The 26,006-nt window shown below is 44.8% G+C and overlaps 1 protein-coding gene across 1 annotated transcript in view; it reads right to left on the reverse strand.

Moving 5' to 3' along the window:
• Positions 1–2,456: 2,456 nt before the first annotated feature.
• CASP7 (caspase 7) overlaps positions 2,457–26,006 on the reverse strand; it is a 32,136-nt gene continuing 8,586 nt past the window's right edge. The window contains exons 3-7 of the mRNA XM_041745999.1: positions 9,673–9,806; positions 9,086–9,214; positions 8,166–8,341; positions 7,645–7,774; positions 2,457–4,038 (exon numbers count right to left, since the gene is read on the reverse strand). Coding sequence (XP_041601933.1) covers positions 3,815–4,038; positions 7,645–7,774; positions 8,166–8,341; positions 9,086–9,214; positions 9,673–9,806 — 793 coding nt within the window. The 3' untranslated portion in view covers positions 2,457–3,814. The remainder of the gene's footprint in view (positions 4,039–7,644; positions 7,775–8,165; positions 8,342–9,085; positions 9,215–9,672; positions 9,807–26,006) is intronic.

Consider the following 26,006-nt stretch of genomic DNA (forward strand, 5'->3'; position numbering starts at 1 on the left):
AGGATTGGCTCCCTTAATCCCATCCTATTTGTGTGGACATTTTAAAGGCTGCAATTCATATTTTAAGACACTTTGAGAACATATAAGCAGTCCTATTATGTTGCTCAGAAGGTTCACTTAAAATGGGGGAGAGCAGGGAGATCCCTGGGTGGCTCAGCGGTTTGGAGCCTGCCTTTGGCTCAGGGCATGATCCTGCAGTCCCGGGATCAAGTCCTACATCGGGCTCCCTGCATGGAGCCTGCTTCTCCCTCTGCCTGTGTCTCTGCCTCTCTCTCTCTCTCTCTCATGAGTAAATAAATAAAATCTTAAAAAAAAAGCGGGCGGGGGGGAGAGCATAGAAAGCCTATCATGTAAATTCAGGGCATTATATCACTTCACAAGAAGATATGAAGGTTTAGCAATGCCTAAAAACATGTCTTCTGTGGATGCTTCAAAATATACATGTTCTTTCACTAATTCCTTTTAGGCCTATTCTATATGATCAGCTCCACGTTCAGAAGTGCAAAATGGAAGCAAAAATGTTTAAGAACTCAGAATTGAGCTTCTCAAGTTGTAACATGCACCTGGATCCTCTGGGGACCTGGTTACAGTGCAGATTTGTGTCAAGCATGTGTGGGGTGGAACCCGGCATCCTGCATTTCCAACAAGCTCCCAGGGGATGCTGACAACACTGTGCACACACTGGATGCTGCAAGATACTACATTATCTACAAGGCCAACAATATAAAAGAACCTTCTGATCTGAGTATCTTTGAAGACCTCTTAAGGATCACATTCCTTCGGGCTAGTGCTACCTAGCCTACTGCTACTACACTCCCTGCTAATGACACAGATAAATTGCTGCTTTAATTTGGTGACCACCACAGCATCTCACTTGGCCACATGATTGCCGGAAAAGGGCATGAAAGATGAAAAGCTAGAAGGCAGGTAGGGTGTGCTCCTCGGGAGTCCAAAGGCAATCTTTGGATCCCAGGGTATTTGGTGACAAGATTTTCAGGCAATGCGCTGCAAGACTGGACAAGATAAAGGATTTGTCTCCTAGGGCCTGTGCCCTTCCAGAAAACATCGTCTTCTTTCTCACAGAGAGGCCTTCCTTTCCTGGAGGCTTTGAACCATGTGAATACACTGAACTCCAATACTTTGAGGCCTATTTTGGGCAATTCATAAACACAATAGGCTTAGCTGGTTTATGGAAATTTGTTCAAGGAAATGGCTCAGGGTGGAGTCTAAGGTTGACTGTGAACATATCAAGAGCTAACACTTAAAATAGGCTAATGGTATCTTGAGAAAAAAACAAGGAGAAGCCCAGCTACGAGCCCATTATGCTCACGAGGATAATATCCACCTGCACTGGCTTTCACCAAGTGCTGGTTCCTCTGGTACGGGGCAGGCTGAGTTCTAAATAAGAAAGAGAACTAGGAACATGTATTCACCAGATTGGGTTTGTATCAGAATTTTGGTTTATAAAAAGATCAGAAAGGTTAAGAGGGGAGAAGTGACTAAGCACATACTCAACTTGGAACAGTATCTCTGATCTTGATAAACAAGAGTGTCTGCCCAGTGAAGTATTCAAAGAAGGCTCTTTCTTGACAGCCACTTCTATCTCTGGTCTAAAGGACACATATCAGAAAGGGAGACAGAACATGAAAGACTCCTAACTCTGGGAAACGAACTAGGGGTGGTGGAAGGGGAGGTGGGCGGGGGTGGGGTGGGGGTGACTGGTGATGGGCACTGAGGTGGGCACTTGACGGGATGAGCACTGAGTGTTATTCTATATGCTGGCAAATTGAACATCAATAAACAACAAAATTTATTAAAAAAATAAAAAATAAAGGACACAAAGGAATATTATTTGTGAGCTCAATACCTATGATCGCTCAAGAGAATTTTTAAAGAAACCCAATACCCCGACACTTAGAATCTTTAATGAAGTTTACAAGGGAAATAACTAGAGTACTAGAATTTTTACTTCCAGTTACAATGTACTTAGGCACATTCATTTCTACAAGAGGTTCCTTTAATAGGATAGTCTGTTTTCCAAAGAACAGCTGATGAATTCTGAGAATGGTAGGGTGGATGCTTGTTGATTCATGATCTGCACTTAAATTTTGTACAATTGGATATTTTAGATGGCAGGAAACCAGAGACAGATCTAATAAACTGGCCGTAAAGTAGTTTTCTTATTGAAAGAAGATAAATGGTAGCCCATTGTGAACAGCTTTATAAATTAATTAACCCTTTACATGAACAATTTTAGTTTCCCAAGTGACTGACTTGCTCTTCTGTTAGTGTTCCAGCTTCAAAAGAGACATGAATTATATTTTGTGTGGAGGTCAAGTCAGTGAGGGTGAATCCTTATCCCGTTTTCCCATTTTTTCTACTGCCATAAAAAAACTTTAGAATGAAAGCAAACTGAGAAAAAAAAAAAGAAAAGAAAAGAAAGCAAACTGAGCAGGTTAGGAATTAAGCAACCACTTTTTAATCAATAAATATGAACATCTGTGTGTTAACCAGTTATTAGGCCAGAATAAAATCGTAACTTATCAAGAATCCAAAAGGTAACCTTGAAAACAAAGTGGAAAAATCTTTGCCATAAACTTTTCCCCCATAGAGAATTAGGGGTAACAAAAAATTTACTCAGAATAAGGCTTGGAATAATCTAAAAAATTCCAGGTAGATTTCAAAGCTAAAAAAAATTATTTTGCACATAGTGGTCAATACGGAGATTATCGGACAATTCAATGAATAAATGATTGAAGGGAGGAATCGCTGAACCTCAGGGAACAGGTTTACTTATATTCACATTATGGACCATTCTGATACCCACTCCTTGCTCCTGCCTCACCTCACTTGGCTTTGCTGTGCTCTGTATTTGCAGGAAATCATGCTTCCAAGGCGCTTGTCAGCTGGCTTCCAGGTAAGGTGGTGGAGGAAGAGTCGAGGGCAGGAGAGATGAAGCTACGGTATTTCTTTACATCTGACTCAACTGGTCTTGCCCCAACTCAGGCAGGGGCTTTGTCTCTGCCAGGGCTCCAATTCCCACAATCCCTTGGTGGTCCCGGCTCTTACCAGGCAGCCCCCAACATGCTGCCACTTCTGTGGGCTACCCCAGCTTCTAGACTAAGGGGACCACACCTTTTCATAGCCTTACGTGGTAACAGATTCCTTTTATTTGGGGTTTCTTTTATCATCTTTGTGGTCAATTTCCTCTATTAAATTTCCTCTACTGAAACACCTAGAATGGTTTCTGTTTCCTGTTTGATACATATTAGAATCATTAACATTTTTTTCCCTTTATCTGGAAAGTTTTGCATGAGAATCTGTCCTAAGCCAATGAAAAATCACTCAAATCACACTCAATATCCACTTTCTGCAACACTGGTGAACAGATGCTGTTTTTTTTTTTTTCTGCCCTGCAATGCTCTTTGCCAAGTAGACCCCATCTACCGTGTCACCACCAATCATGGTGGACACAGCCAAGAGTCTGCGGAGGTTGTTTCTGTTGTATGTGCTACATGGAACAATAAGCAGATAAATACAAACAAAAAAATTAGTCTTAAGAAGAAATTACAAAGCCATCAAATGGATACATTGTAAAAAAAAAAAAAAGAGAGAGAGAGTCTCTGAAAACATACGAACATAAGACAGCACCAGAAAGTTTCTTTCCTTTTGAATCAATAAATGTTCCTGAATTAAAAACCTTTAGAATTTCTAGGTATTTCAAAAGCATCAAAAAAAAAAAAAAAAAAAAAGACTCATGAACAAATGATCCATGGTTTTTCAGCAAGAATGCATCCCTGAAATGGTTATCTTTTCAGAAGTAGAGTTCCTTGGTAAGCATGGAGACCACACATGGGATCTGCTTCTTCTCGTGGAAGTGGGGGTCATCCGACTGGGACTCGAAGTGCCTGGCCACTCTGTTGTTCACCCTGGTGAGGATATGCAAGATCTCCAGGCTCTTGCCATGTTCATTCAGGGTGGAGCACAGGGCCTGCACAAACCAGGACCCACTTCCTGGGCTCCTCCATGAGTAATAGCCTTCAACAAGACAGAAAGGAGAAGATCAGATCAGCTGAGCTGGCCGCTGCCCCATGCACCACCAGGAATGGACTCTCAGTGAATGGGGCCTTCATATCTGCTTTCCCGAAATTATCTTACTCTTCTCTTCCTGCAAGTTCCCAGTGAGAATTACGCTGGTGTGCTCAGAGAGCAAACATCTTCAGTTTAGAAGGCTGCATGGAGATGCTTAACACATATGTTCCTGAACGATACACACCAAATACCTAAGTGTGGATGAGACAAATGGGCACGTGGAGCTTTCCAAGGGAAATGCTGGAAAAGCACTCCGGCACTCTGGAACTCCTCACCGCCCTTTGAGGTGAGAGCTACGTTCTAGTCCAAGCCTCAAGAGAGGAATTTTCAGGAGATCTTAGAGAATTTTGAGATGTGTTCCTGTTGTTGGGGCACACAGAACTGGAGCCTGACTCCTTATGAAGAAATCTGGAAGTGAGAGGTGGCTGGATCACCTACTGCCTTAAGGGTAAAGCCAAGAGAGCGTGCTGTTCTGAGAAGGCCAACACCATAAGGGCAAGGGGTGTGCTTCTCATGGACCACATCTGGTCTATGCCAGAAGAAGCTTTCGCTCTATCTGTCCAACAGGATTTCTTGGAGGGACAAGGAAACCTCAGCATAAAGAGGTTGGTCAAGTGTCCTGGAGGATTCCCAGGAGCTGAGGAAGGAATCACAATACACAGCCAGGGATGGAGATGCAAATCAAAGTCCAGGAGATGCAAGACACAGGAAACCAAGGGATTCGAGAACATGCCCAAGAAGAAAGGACCCAGCTTTAATCATCTCATTGGTGCAGAGCACAAGAAGCCAGGTAACCATGCAACTCGGAGCTTCCCCTAACTTTCTCCCATCTTTGACTCTGAAAGAGTCTAAAAAGGAACCGGCATATGGTGAAGGAGGTGAATAAGGGAAAAAATCAAGGCCCTGTTAGCACCTTAGACCTATAGCAGGGCTGATCAGAACCTGGAAGAAATTTAAGGCCGAATTGGGTTCTGGGTCTTAGTTATTATTTCAGTCTGGATATTCTGGTTACAGTGCTGTGACTGTAACCTGGAGAGAGACCATACTGTCTAATATCTTAGTGTGAGCACCACGGACCTGGTGATGGTCAAGGGAAGACTCCATCACTCCCAACCCCCAGTTGGAAAGGAACATATAAAACAAAATCAAGCTGTATTTGGCTTACATGATAAGCTGTGCTTTGTGCTCCTACTGCCAAGTGGTCTCATGGTCTCACCAGTTTGATGAGATTCAGTCAACGCCATTATAATTGATAACAATCACGTGAATTTTGAATAGATGTACAGTAAGTCTAGGAATGACCTATGTGGGTAAAGTGACTGAGGCACACTTAGAATTCTTCCTGCAGCACCGAGCACTGGTAACCACCAGTGAGGGGATTTAAGCCCCAAGTACCAGAAAGCAATTCGCTTGCAGAGGGGCTCGAATAACTCATCTCATTCTGTAAAATGAACTAATGAGGTTGGTCCTGTGCTGCCAACCCCATTTCATTACTGCCCCTGCCCTCATGTCCCCTAACCCCTGACCTACGTGGTCTTCCAGGGAACCAGCCTGAAACACAGACTCATCCTGTGGCTCTCCTACCTAAAATAGCTCCATTGTACTTCTTTATCAGGGTGAAGTTTAGGCTGCTCAGGATATAGCTCCTCATAGCACAGAGGACTCACCAAGATGCGGCCCCTTGCCTACCCATCCAGGTCTGATCCATGCCATACCTGGTCACATCCTGTGCTATGGACTGTGTCTCTCAAAACTCAAATGTTGAAGCTCCAACCCTTCATGGGACTATATTCAGAGACGGGGCCTTTTAGAAGGTAATTAATGTTGAACGAGGTTATAAGGGTGGAGCCCTGATCCAAAAGAGTTAGTGTTCTTATCAGAAGAGACACCAGAGAGCTCCCTTCACCTCCACCATCTCTCTGCCCTGTGGGGACAGAGCTAGAAGTAGCCAGTCTACAAGCCAAGAAGCAGGGCTCCACTAGAAACCAAAAGGGCTGGGCCTTGATCGCAGACTTCTTAGACTCCAGAACTGTAAGAAATGTATTCCTACCCTTGAGTCTGTAGCATTTTGTTACAGCAGCCCAAGCAGGCTAACACACCGCGTGATCTGGCCTTTTGAGTGTTACCAAAGCACTGGGCATCTGACCCTTCGGCATGCTGTTTGGTAAACCATCTTTCCCTCCCATTGTTGTTTGATTTTTTTCATGACTCAGTTACAGCGACTTTCTGGGAAAGCTTCTCTTACTGCCTCCCTAGAGTTCACCCTTCTTCCTTTACCTCTGCCACACTTTGCTCAGAGTGCCTATAGCTCTACCATTGGGTTTGTTTATCCAGGTTCATGCCCCCATGACACTGTTTCCCTCTTGAGAGAAGGAAGACCAAATTATTTTTTCACATGATCCTTAAAACTTGTTTTTTTTTTAAAAAAAGATTTTATTTATTCATTCATGAGAGACACACAGAGAGAGGCAGAGACACAGGCAGAGGGAGAAGTAGGCTCCCTGCGGGGACCCGATGTGGGACTCGATTCCCAGACCCCAGGATCACGACCTGAGCCAAAGGCAGATGCTCAAGCGCTGAGCCACCCAGGTGTCCTGATCCTTAAAATTTGTGAAGTTGTCATTCTTACGAAATCCCACCGGTAGATCCTGCCAGAGTTGGTTTTCCAAACATACTAACCAATTTATTATAACCAAGACCTACTACAGAACTACTACCCATGTGCGGGAGTTCCAAGTGATAGGTTTTACTTAAAACAAAGAAAGGAATTCCACTGAACTAAGGCAAACATGGGAACTTGGGAAATGAGTAGGCTTGCTCATTTCTGGCATTTTCTGGTGCCTGTTTCTGGGCTGCAATGTAAAGGAATCTGGGTCTGAGCTATAGCCACAGCTGTATACAGAAATTTCTATGTGACCTGGAGCATATCACTGAAACTCACCCAAGCTCATTTTTTTTTAAATCTGTCAAATTAAGATACTAATGCCTTTCCTAACTTCCCAATTATTATAGAAATGATATGAGGTAAGAGACAGGAAAACACTCTATAAAATGTCAAGTGCTATAGAAATGTTTGTTCTTACTATGACCAATAATAGTAGTAGTAAATGTAAGAATTGAGCTTACTTGGAGAGAACAGTGAACACATCCCCATGGTAGGCAGAATCATGGTCCCTAGAGATGTCCATGCCCTAACCCCAGAACCTGTGAATGTTACCTGAGATGCAAAAGGGACTCTAGCAGATGTGATCATGGTTATGGAAATGAGAGGTGGGGAGAGTATCCTGGGTATTCCAGGTGGGATACCTAACCTAATCACAGCAGTCCTTAAAAGAGGAGAACCATTCCCAGCTGCGGTCAGAGGCAGTGGACGACAAACTAGGGAATTCTAACATGTTGGAAAAAGCCTCCAGAATGTTCCTTCTGGAATTCTGTGAAGCCACTATGTTTTGGGGAGTTTATCGCTGCAGCAATAGGAAACGAATATAGCCCCAAGCCTGCACTGTGATGGTGGGATGGCATGGTCTGGTTAACAGGCAATGGATTTGATACCTGGAACTGTAGAATAGGCGAAGAGAAAGTCAGCTTCAACGGGGATCTTATATCGAGGATTGGCATCTGTATCATTAATGGGCCCCGAGTCGGCCTGGACCCCATCATCGAGCTCGGTCCCCCGGCAAGCCTAAATACCAAAGCAAAGATCACTCCATGGAGTCAGGAACAGGAACCTGTGTGCTCTTCACTGCCACGGCCCAGTGCTGAGGGGTGTGCCCAGCATGTGCTAGCAGCTCAATGAGAATTTGATAAATAAGTAAATAATGGACAAAGGTTGTGTCAAATTAGCAAACAAAGCAAATGAAAATATTGCAGTGTCTTAAAGAAGTCCTCACAGCTGGTGATCTGATGCAAATACAGATGCCAAGCATCTAGAGGTAGAAAAACAAAACTCAAGTTTGCCATCCTCAACCGAAACTGCACCTACATGTGTAAAAGTGTTAGAACCCAAGTCACTCTGTAATCACTCTGTACTCTTTTATCTTTTGCAGTGGTATTTGGCTTTGAAAAGTGATTACCTGAATGAAGAAGAGTTTGGGTTTCTCTAGAAGGGTTCTGCATCTATCCCCCCTAAAATGGGCGGTCAAGTCCTTTATTGCTGTCATGCCATCTGTTCCGTAAATTAGATTTTCTTCTCCGTGGCTTAGTAAGATGCAAGCGAAGCAAGCAGAATTTCTGTGGTCCTCTTCAGAGGCTGCAAGCAAATGATTTGAGGACTGAAAAGTTAAGATAAAAGTCCTATGGGACCTCCAAAGGGTCCTCCCTTCCAGACTGGCAGTGGCCACCAACTGTCAGACACGTATGCAGGGGAAGGAGCACCTCTGTGGAGAGAAGGAAGACCAGTGGAGAGAAGTAGAATTCTCACTCAGTCTGAAACCAAGCCGGTGCTGCCTCTTGAGGAGGTGCGCCCCATGTGTGGGCGGGGTTCAGGTGGCTGCTGGGAGGCAGCATCTAGGGGTGCTGATGGGCTTGGCCCTGCTCTCTGTTAGGTCTGTGATGCCAGCCAAGTGACTTCACCATTTTGTGCCTTTATTCCCCTATCTATAAAATCTTTCTAAAACCTAAGGTACTTCTAAATATATGGAGATTATTTATCTGCCACCAGGGAAATGTTGACACTTTCAGCTGTGTTCTAGACAGGAAGATACAGACTTGTTCCTTCTCTATGAATTAGCTTTCTGAAACTGAGACCGTTCTATAGATACCAAACCTATCGCTTGCTGTCAGGGGCACTGATTTCATCTTTTTAGGGGAGAGATCGAAGTTTCCTGAAAAGCTCCCCTGCCTGGGCCCGAGTAACCCTAAGGATGGCAAGGGTGCCCAGGCGGAAATCGCTCCATCACACAGAGGCACCCTCCCAAGAGGGGCATGCTGCTCCATCCTGGAGCAGGGAGGAGGTGGGAGGGTGGGAGGCGGGGAGACATACACACATACACACCTTTCTTTAGCAGATCTTGCATCTTGGCACAAGAACAGTCATTATAGATGACCACATCAAAACCCAGGTTTCTGAAGCACTTGAAAAGAGCCTCGGCATCTTTGTCCGTTCCATTTCGGACGCCCATCCCTGTGGGAAGGAAGCCCAGGATGAGCCATCCCTGGTTGAGACCTGCCTGCCAGCAGCATCTGGTCGAGGCACTAAGCGTAGCCTTACTGGCTCTGGTGTAAATGCTCCCCCAAGGTCACTGTGTGCATGAGCAACTGAAATAAGAAGCAAACTCAAAGGAGAAGATCATCCAGCCTGCCCACAGAAGGTGAGCCTCGTCACGGCAACCATCTACTCCCAGCAAGGCCAAACAGCTCCCCTTGATTCTTAGCCCTTTGTTCACATCCCCCATCAGCTCATGCACCAGGTGGGACCTTAGACTTGAAGCTCCTGACATCCCTCATGCCTTCTTCCCGGGCCATGAACAGCATCAGGCGGGGTGTTGCCTGCCACAGCAGGTGGGCACAGCCCTTCTCTAAGTGAAGTCTGATACAAGCTGAAGGCAACGGGAAAGGTTAGCCCTGGCCCACAATACTTACCTGTCGTTTTGTCGAAGTTCTTGTTGTTTATGATGATGCATTTGCCCACCTTCTCAAAATTCATGTTATACTGGTATGTAGGCACTTGGTCCTGGGCAGTCTTGATTGATCTCCCGGAGTCATTTTTCTTCTTCCTACTAGGAAAATATAAAGCCAGTCAGGGACCGTGAAGGATGTCTGGACACAAACGGCCTCTGGATTCCACTGCTAGCATGGCAGGGGTGCCCAGGAAAGCTGTACCACCTGTGAGGAAAGGCCCAAGGTGGGCAGATGGCTCCATTTAATTGGTCATATTTGAAATGAACAGGATCTCCTGCTTTGTTTTACTAGATGCCAGAGAGAGTGTGATCCTGGGGCATACTGGCTGGGATGGCTACAATGTGTTTGTAACACTTGGAGCTGTTTATAGCACCTGGAGCTGTCATTCCTTGCTGGTGGGAACCTACTTTTTACCCTCATTGTTGAAAACTCACAGAATCTACCCAAACTGAATTTAAACACAGCCCGTGGCACAGCAGTTTAGAGTGCAGGGATGCACTGCTGGGCGCATGCATAGATCAGGTGCATCCCTGCATCCTACAGTCGAGCAAACAGAAAAAGGGAAACTGATCTACACATATGCCCAGCAGTGCTGTTCAGCAAGGGCCCCAAGCAGCAAATAATTCAAATCTCATTTACAGTGTCGTGGATAAACTGCTGAATATGCACATGATGAAATAGCATATAACAGTAAGAATGACCAAACCATGACAACACGAAGCCCCATCAATGAATCTCATGACTATCGTATTGGATGAAAGAACTCATATTCAGAACACTGACACCTCATATTAGAAGTGGTTACTTTAAAAGGGGGAAGAATGGAGGAGCAATTTAAAAAAGAAAGCCATCCCCTTCCAATCTCCAGATGCTGGCCATCCAGCTTACCAGAAGCCTGGCATGGAGGCTGGAACACGCAACATCATTGAGCAGACACAGAAAAAAATGTCAGAATGTGAGCTGAAAGCAGCTGTGCTAGTCATCCAGGGGAATGTAAACTCCATGAGAGAAAAGATTTTTCTCTCTGTTCTGAAAAATTGCTGACTCCCCAATCCCTAGAACAATGCTTGGCACATAAGTTGCTCAATAAATATTTTTTATAAACTACAGACCAATATTCCTTATGAATAATAGATGTAAAATTTAAAAAAAATTTGAGAGAGAGAGAGAGTGAGCATGTGAGTGGGGAGGGGCAGAGGGAGAAGGAGAGAATCTTAAGCAGGTTCCATGATCAGCGTGGAGCTGGACACATGGCTTGATCTCACCACCCTGAGATCAGGACCTGAGCCAAAATCAAGAGTTGGATGCCCAACCGACTGAGCCATCCAGCTGTTCCTGGATATAAACATTAAGAAAACATTAGCAAGCCAAATCTGGCAATCTCCGAGTAGGATTATTCACCATCAACAAGTGTGACCAATCCCAGTAATTCAAGGTTAGTTTAACATCCAAAAATCAATTAATGTAATCCATTATATTACTAGACAAAGATAAAGGACAAAAACCACCTAAACAGCTCCACCGATGCAGAAAAAAACAACTGACAAAATCCAATACTCTATTATGATAAAAATGCTAAGTAAACTAGGATTACAATGGGACTAACTCAACCTGAAAAGGGTAACTATGAAAAACTCACAGATAATATCATACTTAGTGAGGAGGCACTGAATGCTTTCCCCTCTAAGGTCAAATATGTCTACTCTTGCCATTTCTGTTAAATACCGTACAAGAGGTTCCAGTCAGGGGAATTAGAGTTAAAAAGAGGTGTTCTATGAATGAATGCATCAAGTGCATTGCCTCATTTTACAGTTATGGAAACAGGTCCACAGGGGGGCAGGGGTTGTTCAAGGTCAGCCAGGTAGTGATGAGCAAAGACCACCACACTGGCCCCAGGTGATATCAGCATCTCACGTCGGTGCTCCAGAGCCCCACACCCTAGAGCATTCGTCAGAAGACTAGTCCAGCATGATGCCAAAATTTTGGTCAAACATTGGGAGGAGAAGGTGAAAATAAAAACTCAGCTTGTTACCTGACAAATGTGGGCATTTCATTCTGAGTTTCACTGAACCTCACCTGTAGTAGTTTCTCAAAATCTCTGGAAGGACATGGCCTTTGCTGTTACCCCCCCTACCTGGGTCTAGATTACAAAGTGACTCTGTGTGTCCAATCTCCAGATTGCTTATTGCTTTTTTTCAACTGTAACCCCACTCTATCCTCCACTTTTACAAGGCCAACGTTCTTCTGTAATATCACCTGATTTTTTAAAAGAGATATAGCCTCAATTTGTTCCACTTTCTCTGGACTCTTCCTCCCTACATTTTCTTTCCCCAGGAAGGCAGCACAAACAAGCACTGGACTGGGACTCAGATATCTGCCCACGAGACCCTTCACAGAGCACTGACCTCCTTGGAGGTCCTAGAAAACAGAGCCTTCTGTGACCGTCACAGAAGAATATGGCCAATTCATGGGCAGTAATACTCTTGTAGAGTTTTTTCCCTCTCCTGGGTCTCCATAAAAGCTCAGAGGGGACAAATATTGGTAAAGTGAGCTTCTGTAGCATTCAAGGACATGCCATGTGGGGGTTGGGGGGTGACTAGGATTTACTTCTGAATTCCCTGTCAATAACCCATACTGACAGTGTCCTCTGTGCATGTGGAAAATTATCTGCACGTAGTCTTTTTTTTTTTTTTTAAGATTTTATTTATTTATTTATTTATTTATTCATGAGACAGAGAGAGAGAGAGAGAGAGAGAGAGAGAGAGAGAGGCAGAGACACAGGCAGAGGGAGAAGCAGGCTCCATGCAGGGAGCCTGATGTGGGACTCGATCCTGGGACTCCAGGATCACACCCTGGGCTGACGGCAGGCGCTAAACCGCTGAGCCACCCAGGGATCCCTGCACGTTGTCTTTCATATGCACACAAAATCTTGAAGCCTCTGAAGGACGTGAATGTGACTTAATTATACCCATTTTATAGGTTATAATAACAACTAACATTTGCCAGGCCCTTAAAATTCTCCCTGCATTTTCTCATTTCCTCCTGACAGGTCTTTAGCTAATGTAAGACCACTCAAAGACCCTAATAAGACTAGTATTAAGTCTAACAGGCTGGAAGTCTTTAAGAGATAAAACTCTACTTCTATCTTCTGCAGTGTGAATTATTCTGAAACTGTACAACAACATCCAAGTACTAAACACACTGTGATTTTTTTAAAGCTGTCACTAGCCCATCCACAATGATGAGCAAAACAAAACCAGTGAGCATCTTTTATAAGAAAAACAGGGTTGGTTATAAGTTACATGGAAAAAAAAAGACTCTACTTCTACCAGAATAGATTTGGAAAACACTTTTTTTTTTAAAGGATTCCAAAAGGGGAATAAGATACACACACTTTAAAGAAAATACTTCCCATGTTTATAAAAAGTACCTTAAAATTGAATATGAAATGTGTGATTCTTGTTCCTGGTAAGTATTTCGAAAGGGAGGGAATTCCCTTACCTAGCCTGCCCCCAATTTGAACCCTCATTTTTCAAAATGAAATAAGCGTCTGCTTCCTCTTTCCGGATTTGAGTCAGTTAATATTTATTTTTCCTTCTTTTTGCTAAACCTGGGTCTTCCCAGACCACAGATATGTCTTAGGGAGCAGTCACTTCAATCGCATCAGCTTTGTCTTCTTCCTACAGTTGGCCTTGGGACAACTCCATCTGTAGCTTAACTTTGGGGAAGCAATCCCTGTGATCAGGTTAAAGCACGTAACTGGAGGGACAAACACAAGGAAGAAATGATTAAGATGCAGAAAGCACCAGAAAAAAAAAAAAAGTGGGTTGAAGCCCACTGCCTGATAGATACATTGTGTTATTTAGAATCAGAGTCTGAGAGATCAGAGTTGGCCACCTACTAGCTGTGAGGCTTCCGGGCACCCTCTCCCCCAGGGATGAGCACCGTCTCTATTCTACTTTTCCTTCAAGACCCCAACGAGAGCAGTGCCTTTACTTCCATTTTGCCAATTCTGGCTGCAAGGCTGCTGCAGAGATATGAAGTACAGTGTCACGTTTAGGAAGAGACATGATTTCTGAAAGACAACTGTTCAAGGGTAGCTCCTGCTTGCTGCTTCTGCATGCACACAGGAGAGGGGTTTTGCATGAATATTCCTCTTGTGTGTGACACCTAATGCTATTTGGAAACACTTGTGGACTGGCGAGTTTTTTCCCCTCTTCCCCCTGCTGCTCTTACTTCCAATGGTGAACCTTAATAGCATGCCTCAGTTAAAAGAGCTGGCTGGCAGACCTAAAATTTGTCCAGTTAGCCACTCCATCATGACCTGCAGGACAGCTGCAAAGATCCACTTCAGCCTCTACTTCCAGGTTGAACCATGAAGGGGAGGGTCTTTAGTCAAATTAACATAGTACTGCAAGAAAGCATGAGGAAGTTCTCTATGTCCTGATGTGGGAGGATTTCCAAGACGTAGGTTCAGTATGAAAGAAAACAGAGGAGCAGGACAATGAGAACTGTGTATTATCCTTTGGGGGAAAATGAAGGGGGAATATTGTATCTTTATGGTTGCTTGTATTTGCATAAAGACTCTTGAAAGGTGACATAATGGATAAACCCATTAATTCCAGGGCCGGACTGCTGGTTTTTGAAACCTGATGGCACCATACAGCTGACTGATCATGGGTAAGCTACTTAACCTCCCTATGCTTAGCTTCCTCCTCTGTAAAAAGGACAAAATTACACCTTCTGCTTCACAGCTTACGAACAAGTTGATAGTCACAAAGCATTTAGAACAGTGTGTGGCCTGGAGCAGATAGTACATAAATGTTATTATTATTACTAATGGTATTTGTTGTCTATCATAAAGAGTGGTCCCCTGCATAATAGGGGGCCAGGGCCAGGGTGGCAGGATGGAGGAAGAACTCGACTGTATCTCCTTTTTTAGTACATGTGAATAAGTTAACTATTCAAAGGATTAAAATAAAAATTATATAGTAGTTAAACATCACCTGCTGCAAATGGATTTAATTATCTGGCCTATTTTGGAGATTACTGGATTCCTACTTTTTTGTGCCACTCGTTGAAAGGGCTCCTGAGAGACCCCGTGATTCTGTTTTTCACTGTGATTTCACATGTGATTGGATTTCCTAGCCTTTTGGGCTGCTGCTTCCTCTCCACCTCAGTAACAACGGCAGTCATAAATATGGTCTTAATAAGTACCATTTCAGAATCCTCACTACCATGTACACATGACCTCAAATGGTCTTTATAACTCTGTAAGGCACTGGCCCCATCTCATAGGAAAAGAGGACATTAGCTTGTCCAAGAACACAAAGCCAGACAGGAGTGAGAGCCCAGACTCACTCACAGGTCCAACACCAAGTCCCCTATTCTAGTAGTTCTCACCTCTGTTAAAATCCAGATTCCTGGGCCTCACCGTAGACTTAAGAGAATCAGAGCCAGGCCTGGGTGTTTTCCTGGAGATGTTCACATCCTCTGATGTCAGAGGGCCTCAGCACTAGCCTGTCTTCCCACCTCTTAGGTCCTCTTTTTTTTTTTTTTTAAGGTTTTATTTATTTATTTGAAAGAGAGAGAGAGAGCATGAGCCAGGGGCTACGGGGGCAGAGGGAGAGGGGGGAACAGACTCCCTGCTGAGCTGGGAGCCTGACGTGGGACTTGATCCTGGGACCCTGAGATCACGACCTGAGCTGAAGGCAGACACTTACCAACTAAGCCTCCCATGAACCCTTGTGTGGACCCTCTAGACTCTAACCTTCCCCTGCCGACCCCTGCACAGGACAGAGAGCTAGCTCGCCCCCTCCTGTCAAAGGCCACTTTCAATGTGGGTGCTGCCTTTGGTACCTTTGGTTCATGGCCAGGAGGTGGAACCAGATACATGGTGGAAGGTGGAAGGTGCCCCTGGGCAGCAGCGAGACTGGACGCGGGGTCATGGGTGTGATTTACAACTGTCTGTGAAACCTGCAATGTCTCCTGGGGGGCAGTCACACAGAGCTTGAAGCTGAGGTTACTTTGACAGCACAACCGAAATGCTTCCAGGAAATGCCACCCTGCATGCAATGCCACCCCCACTTCTCCTTTGTTTGCACAGTGTTTGGAGAGTCCCCTGCACTGCCCTGGTGGCGCAGTAACTCAGAGTCGGGGAGGGAAGCTTTGCAATCCTAGTACCAGCAGCTTATAAAGAGTTACTGTCTGTTTGGAAATCAATTGCCAGGGCCAAGCAGATCATCAGATAAACAACTGCCCTCGGACAGGAATGAGGGCCTCAAGGGCTCCAAAGAGATTGTGCTAATTAATTAGCCACTGCAGGAAGATGGCAACAGTCCACAGCACAGCAGGTTTGCCCAGCGGTGGGGAAGGAGAAGGGTACTAAGAAGCTTTCAAAGATCCAGATGAGAAATTTCTTCAGCTGATGATCCTCCCCCACCCCCCAAGATAAGATCTTCTAAAAGTAGTCATTCTTGTAGTCCTAAGTTCATATGACTTTTCTGCAGAAGATCCTGGAACATGTATGCGCTGCTATGGCACAGACCCCAAAAAGGAGGGCATGAGCTTCCTGGACTAGGTCAATGGAGACCAGCCTTTTTCCTGAATCTGACCAAGAGGGCAAACGGTGGAAGAACCACTTCCCATTTCCCTACGTCACCAGCAACAAGTATCAATAATATTTATGTAATGTTTTATGCTTTACAAAGCCTGTTAATAAACACTATCCCATTTATTCTGCAAAGTACAGATGAGGGGTACAGAAAGACATTGCAAATACAAGCTGGCCATGGTATTTTTTAAGTCAGATTCTATTATTTCCCATTTCTACCTGCTTGCCTGCCCTCCCCACCCCCACCCCTTCTCCTCTGCCTTTGCTAATTCTCTGCTGATAAATCCAGCTTTTATCTTGACCTTTTTCACCTTATGAAGACTTTGGCCAAGATTACTATGCCAAAGAAGAAGAAGAAGAAGAAACATGTGTTTTGAAACGTGCTATTAAGGATAAGGATCATGGTAAGCCAGAACAGTGAATTAAAAGTTCTAAATCCTCTTAAAAGCTCCTGTGTTTCATAACTGGCTACAGATTTAAAAAAAAAAAAATCTGGCCATAAAATCGCTGTTCTTTGGGCCAGACAAGCAAGAGTGCAATAACCACGATAGCCTAGCAGAACAATTTAGCAAGTGTTCGCAAGTGTGAGCTAAAATGCAACGGGTGGTTAATTTACTACAATGCTTCCTAACCATCTTTCTTGTTTCTAGGTGTTGCATTTCCTCACCAGTAGGAGCGAGTGCCATTATCTTCTCTTCCCAGACATATTCAGATAAGCTCAAATCTCTGCTAGGAACACAGATAATGACAGCATTGATTATTAGGAAGAAACTAGATGATCCTAACTTCTTAGGTTAGAGACCCATTTTTTTTTTTTTTGAAACCTCAGATTCCACGGAGTGAGGCCAACTCAGTCATTTCAACAAAGTCAAGAGGCAAAAAAATTACAACCAAGCTCTGATGGTTATTTGTACAAAAAGACATCCTTGGAGAGCCTACAGCAACTCATACCAGGAAACATCACAGGATAAAAATACTCTGCCTACTTTATGAAGAAGTAAAAAACCTCAGAGAGTGCACAATGAATTTTTACAATCCATTCTGGGTGTGAGTATAATTTTCCCCATCACCGGAGTGGATAAATACAGGTTTTATCCTCTTACAGGATCCCCTAGGCTGCTGGAAATGTGAATTATACCTTTCTATATTCGGAAGGGAATAGAAACATGCAAACCTGCTACTGTTTATTTTCTAAAACGTCTCCATGAATAGGATCCCCAGAAGCTCTATCTGTTTGCAGACATTCATCAGCAGGAAAGTAAACACACCACCAGGCACACATTTCCCCAGGGCTGTTTCATTCGGAACTAGAGCTCTGGTTTTCGTAGCTGCTTTGTCTAAATATTTTTGGGATGATTCATTCATGGTTTCAACATTTTAGCAGTGGGTATCCCCGACAGTCCGGACATACCAAGTCACAGAGTGAGGCAGAGAGGAAAGGAAAGAGTGAAGGTGGTACCTCGTGTCTCCATCCGCAAGCACCCCCCTGTGCATCAGAACTAGGCTTCGCCCAGCAACTATGGGCAGCGAGTTTCCTTCTTCTCTGTAATAATAAAAACTCAACATGCTCGGGGCTCAGCAGGGGACAGCAGACTGGCACAGCCCGCCCAGCCCTGAAGGCCCGTGACTGAATCAGCAGTGAACTGCACGCTAGAGTTTTCCATAGGACCATTCACACTGAGGCTGGGAAAGTCACACTGGCCTCCCCTTCTCTGCTGACCGGCAGAAATGCCCAGGCTCCACACTGCCGCATCCTCCCCACCCCGGGACAGCTCCCTAGGGACAAAGTGACTTTCTAGGAGCACAGAATCCAAAGTGGGTGGGGGGAACCCCAGATGTCCACAAAGATGCAGCCAGAAGCATCATTTTAAGAATGATAACATGGAAACAGGGGAATGGCTAAGCAAGAGACTGAGTATCAGAAGAACAAAATCCCACACAGCTATTTAAAGTGATGAGCATGCAGATGTGGGTGACCCACCAAAGTGCCAGTCTACAAAAGGTGGCAAAACAGCACACGCAGAAATTGCAAAAGTGGAAAATTATATGTAAGTAAATGAACAAAAATAGGAGGTGACTTCGTGGAGGATCACTGTTCAAATTCTTTGGGTTATTTTTCTCCTTATAAAGGTGCTCAAGGTACTAACACAAATGAAAGAAAAGGTGGACCAAATGGCCTTAGTTTTCAAATAAGGCATATAAACTTTTTTAATGGTCTGGAGTAAAGTGAATGGTCTCGCAGTTACTGTACCTCCACATGCAAAGAGGAAAATGTGGACACATAAAAATGAAACAATTATTAAGCAAATGTTTCAACATTGCTTTTCTCAACTTCCTGGTTCAAGGTCTTGGGCAGTAGAAGGGTGTGAAACTGAGAGAGTGGAGCTGCAGCACCTGCTACTCTAGGCAAACCCAACCAATTGCTGTCCTCAGGTATAGAGAAACTTGGCTCTGTACATTCTTTTCTGAAATTCAAATTTGCAAACATACACCTACTTTGAGAAACAGAGTTGCTTAAAATATGCTAGGGAGAAAAAGACTCTTTCCCCCAAACTTATCTACATACACATTTCCCTCCTCCCCCTTTGAAAAATGAAATAGAGAGACCTCTGACAATAAAAATTGATAAAAAGGGCACCTGGGTGGCTCAGTCAGTTAAGCAACTGACTCTTGATTTTGGCTCAGGTCATGATCTCAGGGTCATAGGACCAAACTCCTAATGGGGCTCCGTACCGGGCTTGTAGCCTGCTGAAGACTCTCCCTCTCTCTTTCTCTCTCTTCACCCCTCCACCCCCTGCTTGTGTTTGCCTTCTCTCTCTCTCTCTCTAAAAGAAAGAAGGAAGAAAGAAAAATAAATAAAGAAAAATATTTTGATAAAAGACTAAAAAAAAAAATCAGCCAGGGGTAAATCAAGAACAGAATTCCCTTTCAATAGCTTAGAACTGATGTCTGTATTATGGCTGCAAGCTCCAGAACTTAGAACGGCTAACAGGACGGCCCGCGTTCTTACACAGTCACTGCATTTATCTTTTCCACTTTCAGAGGAAAGGCAGAGCAATTCTCCACAACAGGTGCATGCTAGACAACACCCAGAGCTCCAGTAAGCTCGGAGTTTGAACATGCAGGGCCACACTGTACATCTCTTACTTGTGACCACATGTGTCCTGGAGAAGCAACAGGCCTTCTAAACTAAGAAGCTTTAGTTTCTTTTCTTTTTTTAAGATTTATTTATTTATTTATGATAGACATAGAGACAGAGAGAGAGGCAGAGACATAGGAGGGGGAAGCAGGCTCCATGCTGGGAGCCTGACGCGAGACTCGATCCTGGGACTCCAGGACCATGCCCTGGGCCAAAGGCAGGCGCTAAACCTCTGAGCCACCCAGGGATCCCCAGGAGCCTTAGTTTCAAAGTACTTTTCTTCTTCTTCCTTCTTCCTTCTTCCCTCCTCCTCCTCCTCCTTCTTCTTAAGATTTTACTTATTTATTTTAGGTGGGGAGGGGCAAAGGAAGAGGGAGAGAGAATCTCGAGCAGACTCCCCGCTGAGCACAGACCCTGATGTGGGAGCTCGGTCTCATGACCCTGAAGATCATGACCTGAGTGGAAACCAAGAGTCTGACACCTAATCAATGGAGCCCCCCCAGTACCTCTCAGAGTAACCTCTCTATGACTAGACTTACTTCCAGAAGAGTGTTTTAACATTTTTATTACTATGAAAACCCGGTCATTTACTTTCCTTCTTCATTTTTTTCTTTTAACCGTACAGCTCATTTTTCCCCTTCTGGGAGAGCCATAACCTAACATGACTGGAGATATTCTACATGTGTGGAGCTTCAAAGTTTCTAGATCCTGTGTCCATGCTTTAGAGGTGTGGCTCCCTGCTCCTGTAATGGGTACTTGGCTTTCTTTACCAGAAAGCCCATCGCTAGCCCTGTTGGAAAGCTGTCCATCCCTCAGCTGAAGTGAAGCAGAAAGGGAGCACTTTCAATGAAGAATTAAATTTGCTGACCCAGTTGGGTAGGAGAAAAAAACCGCTCTGCTGGTAGATTACTGTGGTTGAAAGGCTCTACGCCACTGCAGTCGTGACTGGCACTTGATTTAAGGGGTGGAGCACTGGACCCAAGTTAGACCTGGGTCTTGGTCTTGGTCTTGCTGGGTGACTATGGGTAAAGCACTTAACCTCTCTGGTCTTAACTTCCCTTGACCGTTGGAGGTGGAGACTGGACAAAGCACAATTTCAGGAGTCTTCCAGTTTCAACATTACAACGGTATGATTTCTTCCCCATCAGGAATGACATACGGTTTCTTCATCAGGCAATTCAGCAAGCGGATGGTTACTTTATTCAATTCTCACAAACAATCTCATGGAGGGTATTCACGTCCCTATTATGCAAATGAGAAAACAGGCTCGACAAAGTCAAAGGACCTGCTAGTCCCTCAACTGGTGATTGGGAGGCCAGGACCAGAAGCTGGGATGTCAGCCTCCATATCACCCCTGCTGTCGTTTTAGGTGGTGTCATCACTGCTGCAAATACAGCAGTCAACCTTTAGTACCGTTTATGTACAAATTCGGGAGCCAGGCATCCAGTGCTCTGCAGTCTGAATTTGAAGACTTCCTTTATGGAAAAGTCAACTCCCTGGGTATATTTTAACATTCCTCTTCTTTTGGGGTACCCAGCCAGACCTAGCCCCTTTTAACCAGAGTGTGATCAAATGGCTTTTGCTTCATTTGGAATATAGTCTTTGGAATGAGCTCAAGGTCTGCGATCTTTGTTCTTTTCTCTAATTCCAAAGCATTGTTTCTTCTTTTTTTTTTTTAATTTTTTTTTAAATTTTTATTTATTTATGATAGTCACAGAGAGAGAGAGAGGCAGAGACATAGGCAGAGGGAGAAGCAGGCTCCATGCACCGGGAGCCTGATGTGGGATTCGATCCCGGGTCTCCAGGATCGCGCCCTGGGCCAAAGGCAAGCGCCAAACCACTGCGCCACCCAGGGATCCAGCATTGCTTCTTCTGAAACACCCTCCCCTCCACAGGAGAAGACAAGCCACCTGGATCTTTCCTATAATTCTACAAAGAACACATAGTCTTACAGGGATCTGTTTACATACAGCCCTTAGCTGGTGGAGAAACCCGAGTAGCAATGGAGGAGAAAGAGTTAGAAGCCAGTGGCCTTCCCTAAATACACTTGAGGAGCACCAAGGGAGGAACACAAGGATGACACGAAGCAGAAAGCCCAGGAGAGCTGAACAAGTGTCTCAAAATGTGGGAGTTTATCAAGTTTTGAAAACAAGGATTTCCCCCAGCCCCCTTCCCTTGGGAAATGGAAGGATAAACACACCCCTCTGCAGGGACACAGAAGGCTGTGGGGAAATCTGAGTGGGTAAAATCTGTTTGCTACTTTGTCTTCTATTTCCAATTAATACTGACCTCGGGCAGAATTGAGAAAGGGAGAAGCACAGCTCCACTGTGCCCCAGAGAGGACATGCGGGAGGCTGCTGGGCAGGGGCCGTCTTGCACCTGCCATGGCTCCCGGTGGCGTCACCAGGTCCCAACTCACCCTGTCCATGGGCCTCCACCCACATCCCAAGAACCTGTCCTTTGAGGCACAGTCTGATCATCACTTTCCATTGTGGCCTGGCCCTGGCAGGCAGGCTCTTCCTATCCCCTACTAACTCCACTTCCAATGCATCAGGTTCTCCCTCCTTCCTCCCTCCCTCCCTGCCCCTACACCCCACGCTTCCCAGTACACTACAGTTTTCAGCCGTTTCTGTAGCTGCGCTTAGACACTCAGTAAGAACCCGAGTTTACACCAGGGCAGGGACCACACCACTACCCTGGAGGGCAGGTACCCTGTGCCAGGAGCTAGGGTTACCTTGAAGCCCTCTTCAAATGCACAGATGATTCTAGGCCTCGTTCCATAAACTGTGGTTCATAATGAATGGACACACTGATTTCTTCTAAGTCTTTTCTGTTTACAAGTCCAAACACTTTTATTCATTTCAAATTAATATCTTGAATATTTTTCCTTTGTGGTTTCCTGTGTTTTCCAAATGTTCTTCAATGATGAGGAAATTAGAAAATACTTTAATAAAATTAGTGGAGTTTTTTGTTGTTATTGTTTTTTTTTAAAGTAAGTTAAAGAACAGCAGTGTTTACTCAGGGCCCAACAGAATGGAAATAAAACGATGCTGTGGTGCCATCTAGTGACACTGAGGTGACAAAGCCAAGATCAGTCTGAAAGCTTAAAACTACCCGGGGGCCAGGGAGTCCTCCCAAGGCTCTGGGGAGAGAAGGAGACTTCTTTCTCATTTCCCAGAATCCCTGAGGTCCTCAGGGGAAGGCGAGTGTCCTCAATTACAAATGGGCAGGAGGTGCCAACTGTCCCCCCCACCTTGCCTTACCTGACAGTAATTCTGACACTTTGGAGAAGGGAGCTGGAGATGGGACAGGCTGGGTGGGGTCCCTGCCATCAGGGGCGGAGAGTACTGGAAGTAGCTCCTGACTCACCTACACACCTGACAGGTGGGATACTTCTTGTCCTGCACTCTGCTGAGGGGACCACGGGAGGGGGTGCCGTATTCAGGTCATCGCAGTGAGTTAAATTCAGTGGAAGAAACAATCCCCGTTAGAATCTCAAGACACAGAGCTGGAGGTGCAGGGAGTCGACAGGCCAGGTGTGACCGTGGACACCTGCTCTTTGTGGTAAGTCCCGTTGTTCAGAGTTGCACTTAGAGTCTTGGCCCATCACAGGCCAAGTCCCTGGCACCACCCAAAACTGTCATGTGCTCTTGCGCAGCAGAGCCAAGGCAGCAGGAATGTTCAGGGAAATTATGAAAGGTGGCAAACGCTGGTGCCATTCTGACACTATGACGATAGAAATAGGGATTTCTTCACTTCTTTCTCTAATCAGAGGGCTCAGGGGTCAGCAGTTGACTTCCACTCTTCCTTGGGGTTCAGGTGCCACTTTCCTCATCGTCTCTCCCCTCTTCGGCCATTCCTTCCTTTTGGTCACAAAGTCCCATTCCTTTTACCTCTGGGACCTGCGGCATCTCTGGGGGTCTGGCCGCTCCTCTCCACCTGATGCATCTGGCCCCCAAGAGCTGCAATAGCTCCCTGCCCTCTTCAGGGCCTGCCCCGCACTGCAGCTCTGGCGATCCTGAACGATTCTTTTTCTTTCTTTTTTCTTTTCTTTTCTTTTCTTTTCTTTTCTTTTCTTTTCTTTTCTTTTCTTTCTTTCTTTTTCTTCTCTTTTCTTTTTTTTCCTTCCTTCCTTCCTTCCTCTCTTTTCTTTTCTTTCTTTCATTCATTCTTTCATTCTTTTTTTGGTAGGTAGATATGGTTGATTAAGTCACTCTACTTTGGGATCCCTGGGTGGCACAGCGGTTTAGCGCCTGCCTTTGGCCCAGGGCGCGATCCTGGAGACCCGGGATCGAATCCCACGTCGGGCTCCCGGTGCATGGAGCCTGCTTCTCCCTCTGCCTATGCCTCTGCCTCTCTCCCTCTCCCTCTCTCTCTGTCTCTCTGTGTGACTATCATAAATAAATAAATAGAAATTTAAAAAACAATATAAAAAAAAAGTCACTCTACTTTTTTTTTTTTAATTTATTTGAGAAAGAGAGTGAGCACAGAGGGAGAATGAGAGGGAGAAGCAGACTCTGTTGAGCAGGGAGCCCGGCATGGGGCTCATTCCCAGGACCCTGAGTTCATGAGCTGAGCTGAAGGCAGACGTTGAACCAATGAAACAACCTAGGCACCCCTACTTTTCTCTTTAAGATTTATTTAAGAGAAAGAGAGTGTGTGTAAGTGTGCAGGGATAGGGTAGGGACAGAAGGAAAGGGAGAGAGACAACCTCCAGAAGACTGTGCTGAAAGAGGAAGCCCAGTGTGGGGTTTGATTTCATGATCCTGAGATCATGACCTGAGCAGAAACCAAGAGCCAGTCATTTAACTCAGAGCCACCAAATGCCCCTAAGTCACTCTACTTCTAAAATTCTTTCATGACTTCCTTGCTCTTAGGATTGATTCCAAATCCTTAATGTGACTTACTGGCAAGTCCTTCTAAATCTGGCCCCTGCCTATTTCTCCTGTCTTCTCTTCTGCCAGCCATCCACATCCCACATTCCTGCCAGCACGCACCACCACCCTGATCTCAGGCACCCACCCACCCCCTCCCCAACTTCTTCCCTCTATCAAGTCTCATACATCACATCTCCCAGGGGACATTCCTTCACCCAAGACCAGGGTGGGTCCCTTTTTCAATTTTACTCCCCAAGTGCCCTGCTCTGTCCTGCCTCCATACCAGCAGCATACCTTAGTTTCCTGTTGCAGAGCCACCTTCCCTGCAGGAATGTGACTGTCTGGGGCTGGGGCCATGTGGATCTTGTTGACCTTGTTTCCAGCTGCAGCCCTAGGCCAAACACAGAGCCTGGCACATTAAGGCAGCAGCTTAGAGTCCTAGTTGAGAGCTCGGTGTGAGAGACAGGTGAATGCAGGTTCAAATTTGGTACAGGGGACTTCTCTCTGTTGCTCCACAGATACTTAATGAGTGACTGAAGTAATGAATTAGTGACCCAAAATGGCATTAGACATAGTTAATTTTACTTATTTATATATTTAAAGATTTTATGAGAGATATAGAGACTGAGAGCATGAGCAGGGGAAGGGGCAGAGGGAGGAGAAGCAGGTGCTCCACTGAGCAGGGAGCTGGAAGCAGGCTCAATTCCAGGACTCTGGAATCATGACCTGAGCCAAAGGCAGACACTTAACTGACTGAGCCAACCAGGCACCCCTGACATGGTAATTTTAAAGCCAGATGAAAGAACATTCCATCTTACTTAAGTAAAAAAGAAAGGAAAAACCTAAATTTTAAGGGTATATCACAAATCCAAGTAGAAGTTTATGTGAATCAACTGCCTCCTTGGTAGGTGGTCTGTGCATCATGTAATATAGGGTTCAAGTCCGATGCCTAGTGAAGGTACAGGAAACAAGCAACCAACAATCTACAACCTGGAAGAATAAGATACTAAATTGCCATTTACTATAGCTCAGGGTTGTTTAATAATTCAACAGTCACTTCTTACAATCCATATAACTAAAACAGCTTCCAAATCCTTGACATGACTTGCAGACAAGCCCTTCTAAATCTGGCTCCTGCCCATTTAATTTAATTCAAATATTTAACTGGAAAAAGGAATATAATTCAAGGATTTTGCAAGAATAATTACTGTTTATCTTCATAACATGTAGCTTAAGGTCAACATCAGCCATGCTATAAAAAATGGTACAGTGAACTAGAATACAGAAGACTATCTGGGCTTATTGACCTTTCCAAAGGACCTAAGGGGGTAAAAAACAAACAAACAAACAAACAAACAAACAAACAAACACCTGTATCACAGACCATATCTATTTTTGCAAAATGATGCATCTGTAAGGCAGATGTATCCAAACAAGGCACTCGAAGACCTTCCAAGGGGTACAGACACCAGCAGCTTTAAGGAAATGATTGATCAGATCCTCAACCTCTATATGTATTTTTCCTAAAACTGGACTGCTTAAGATATTGCCTCCCCTTTCTCAGTTTCTTGTTTCCTACTATATGAAAGAAGCACAGACTCTCATCCATCCTAATTCTTAGATGATATCAAAACTTCCACATTGTCTAACAAACAGACAATTCAGT

Source organism: Vulpes lagopus, chromosome 2 (assembly GCF_018345385.1).
Source record: "Vulpes lagopus strain Blue_001 chromosome 2, ASM1834538v1, whole genome shotgun sequence".
NCBI classification, from domain to species: Eukaryota; Metazoa; Chordata; class Mammalia; order Carnivora; family Canidae; genus Vulpes; species Vulpes lagopus.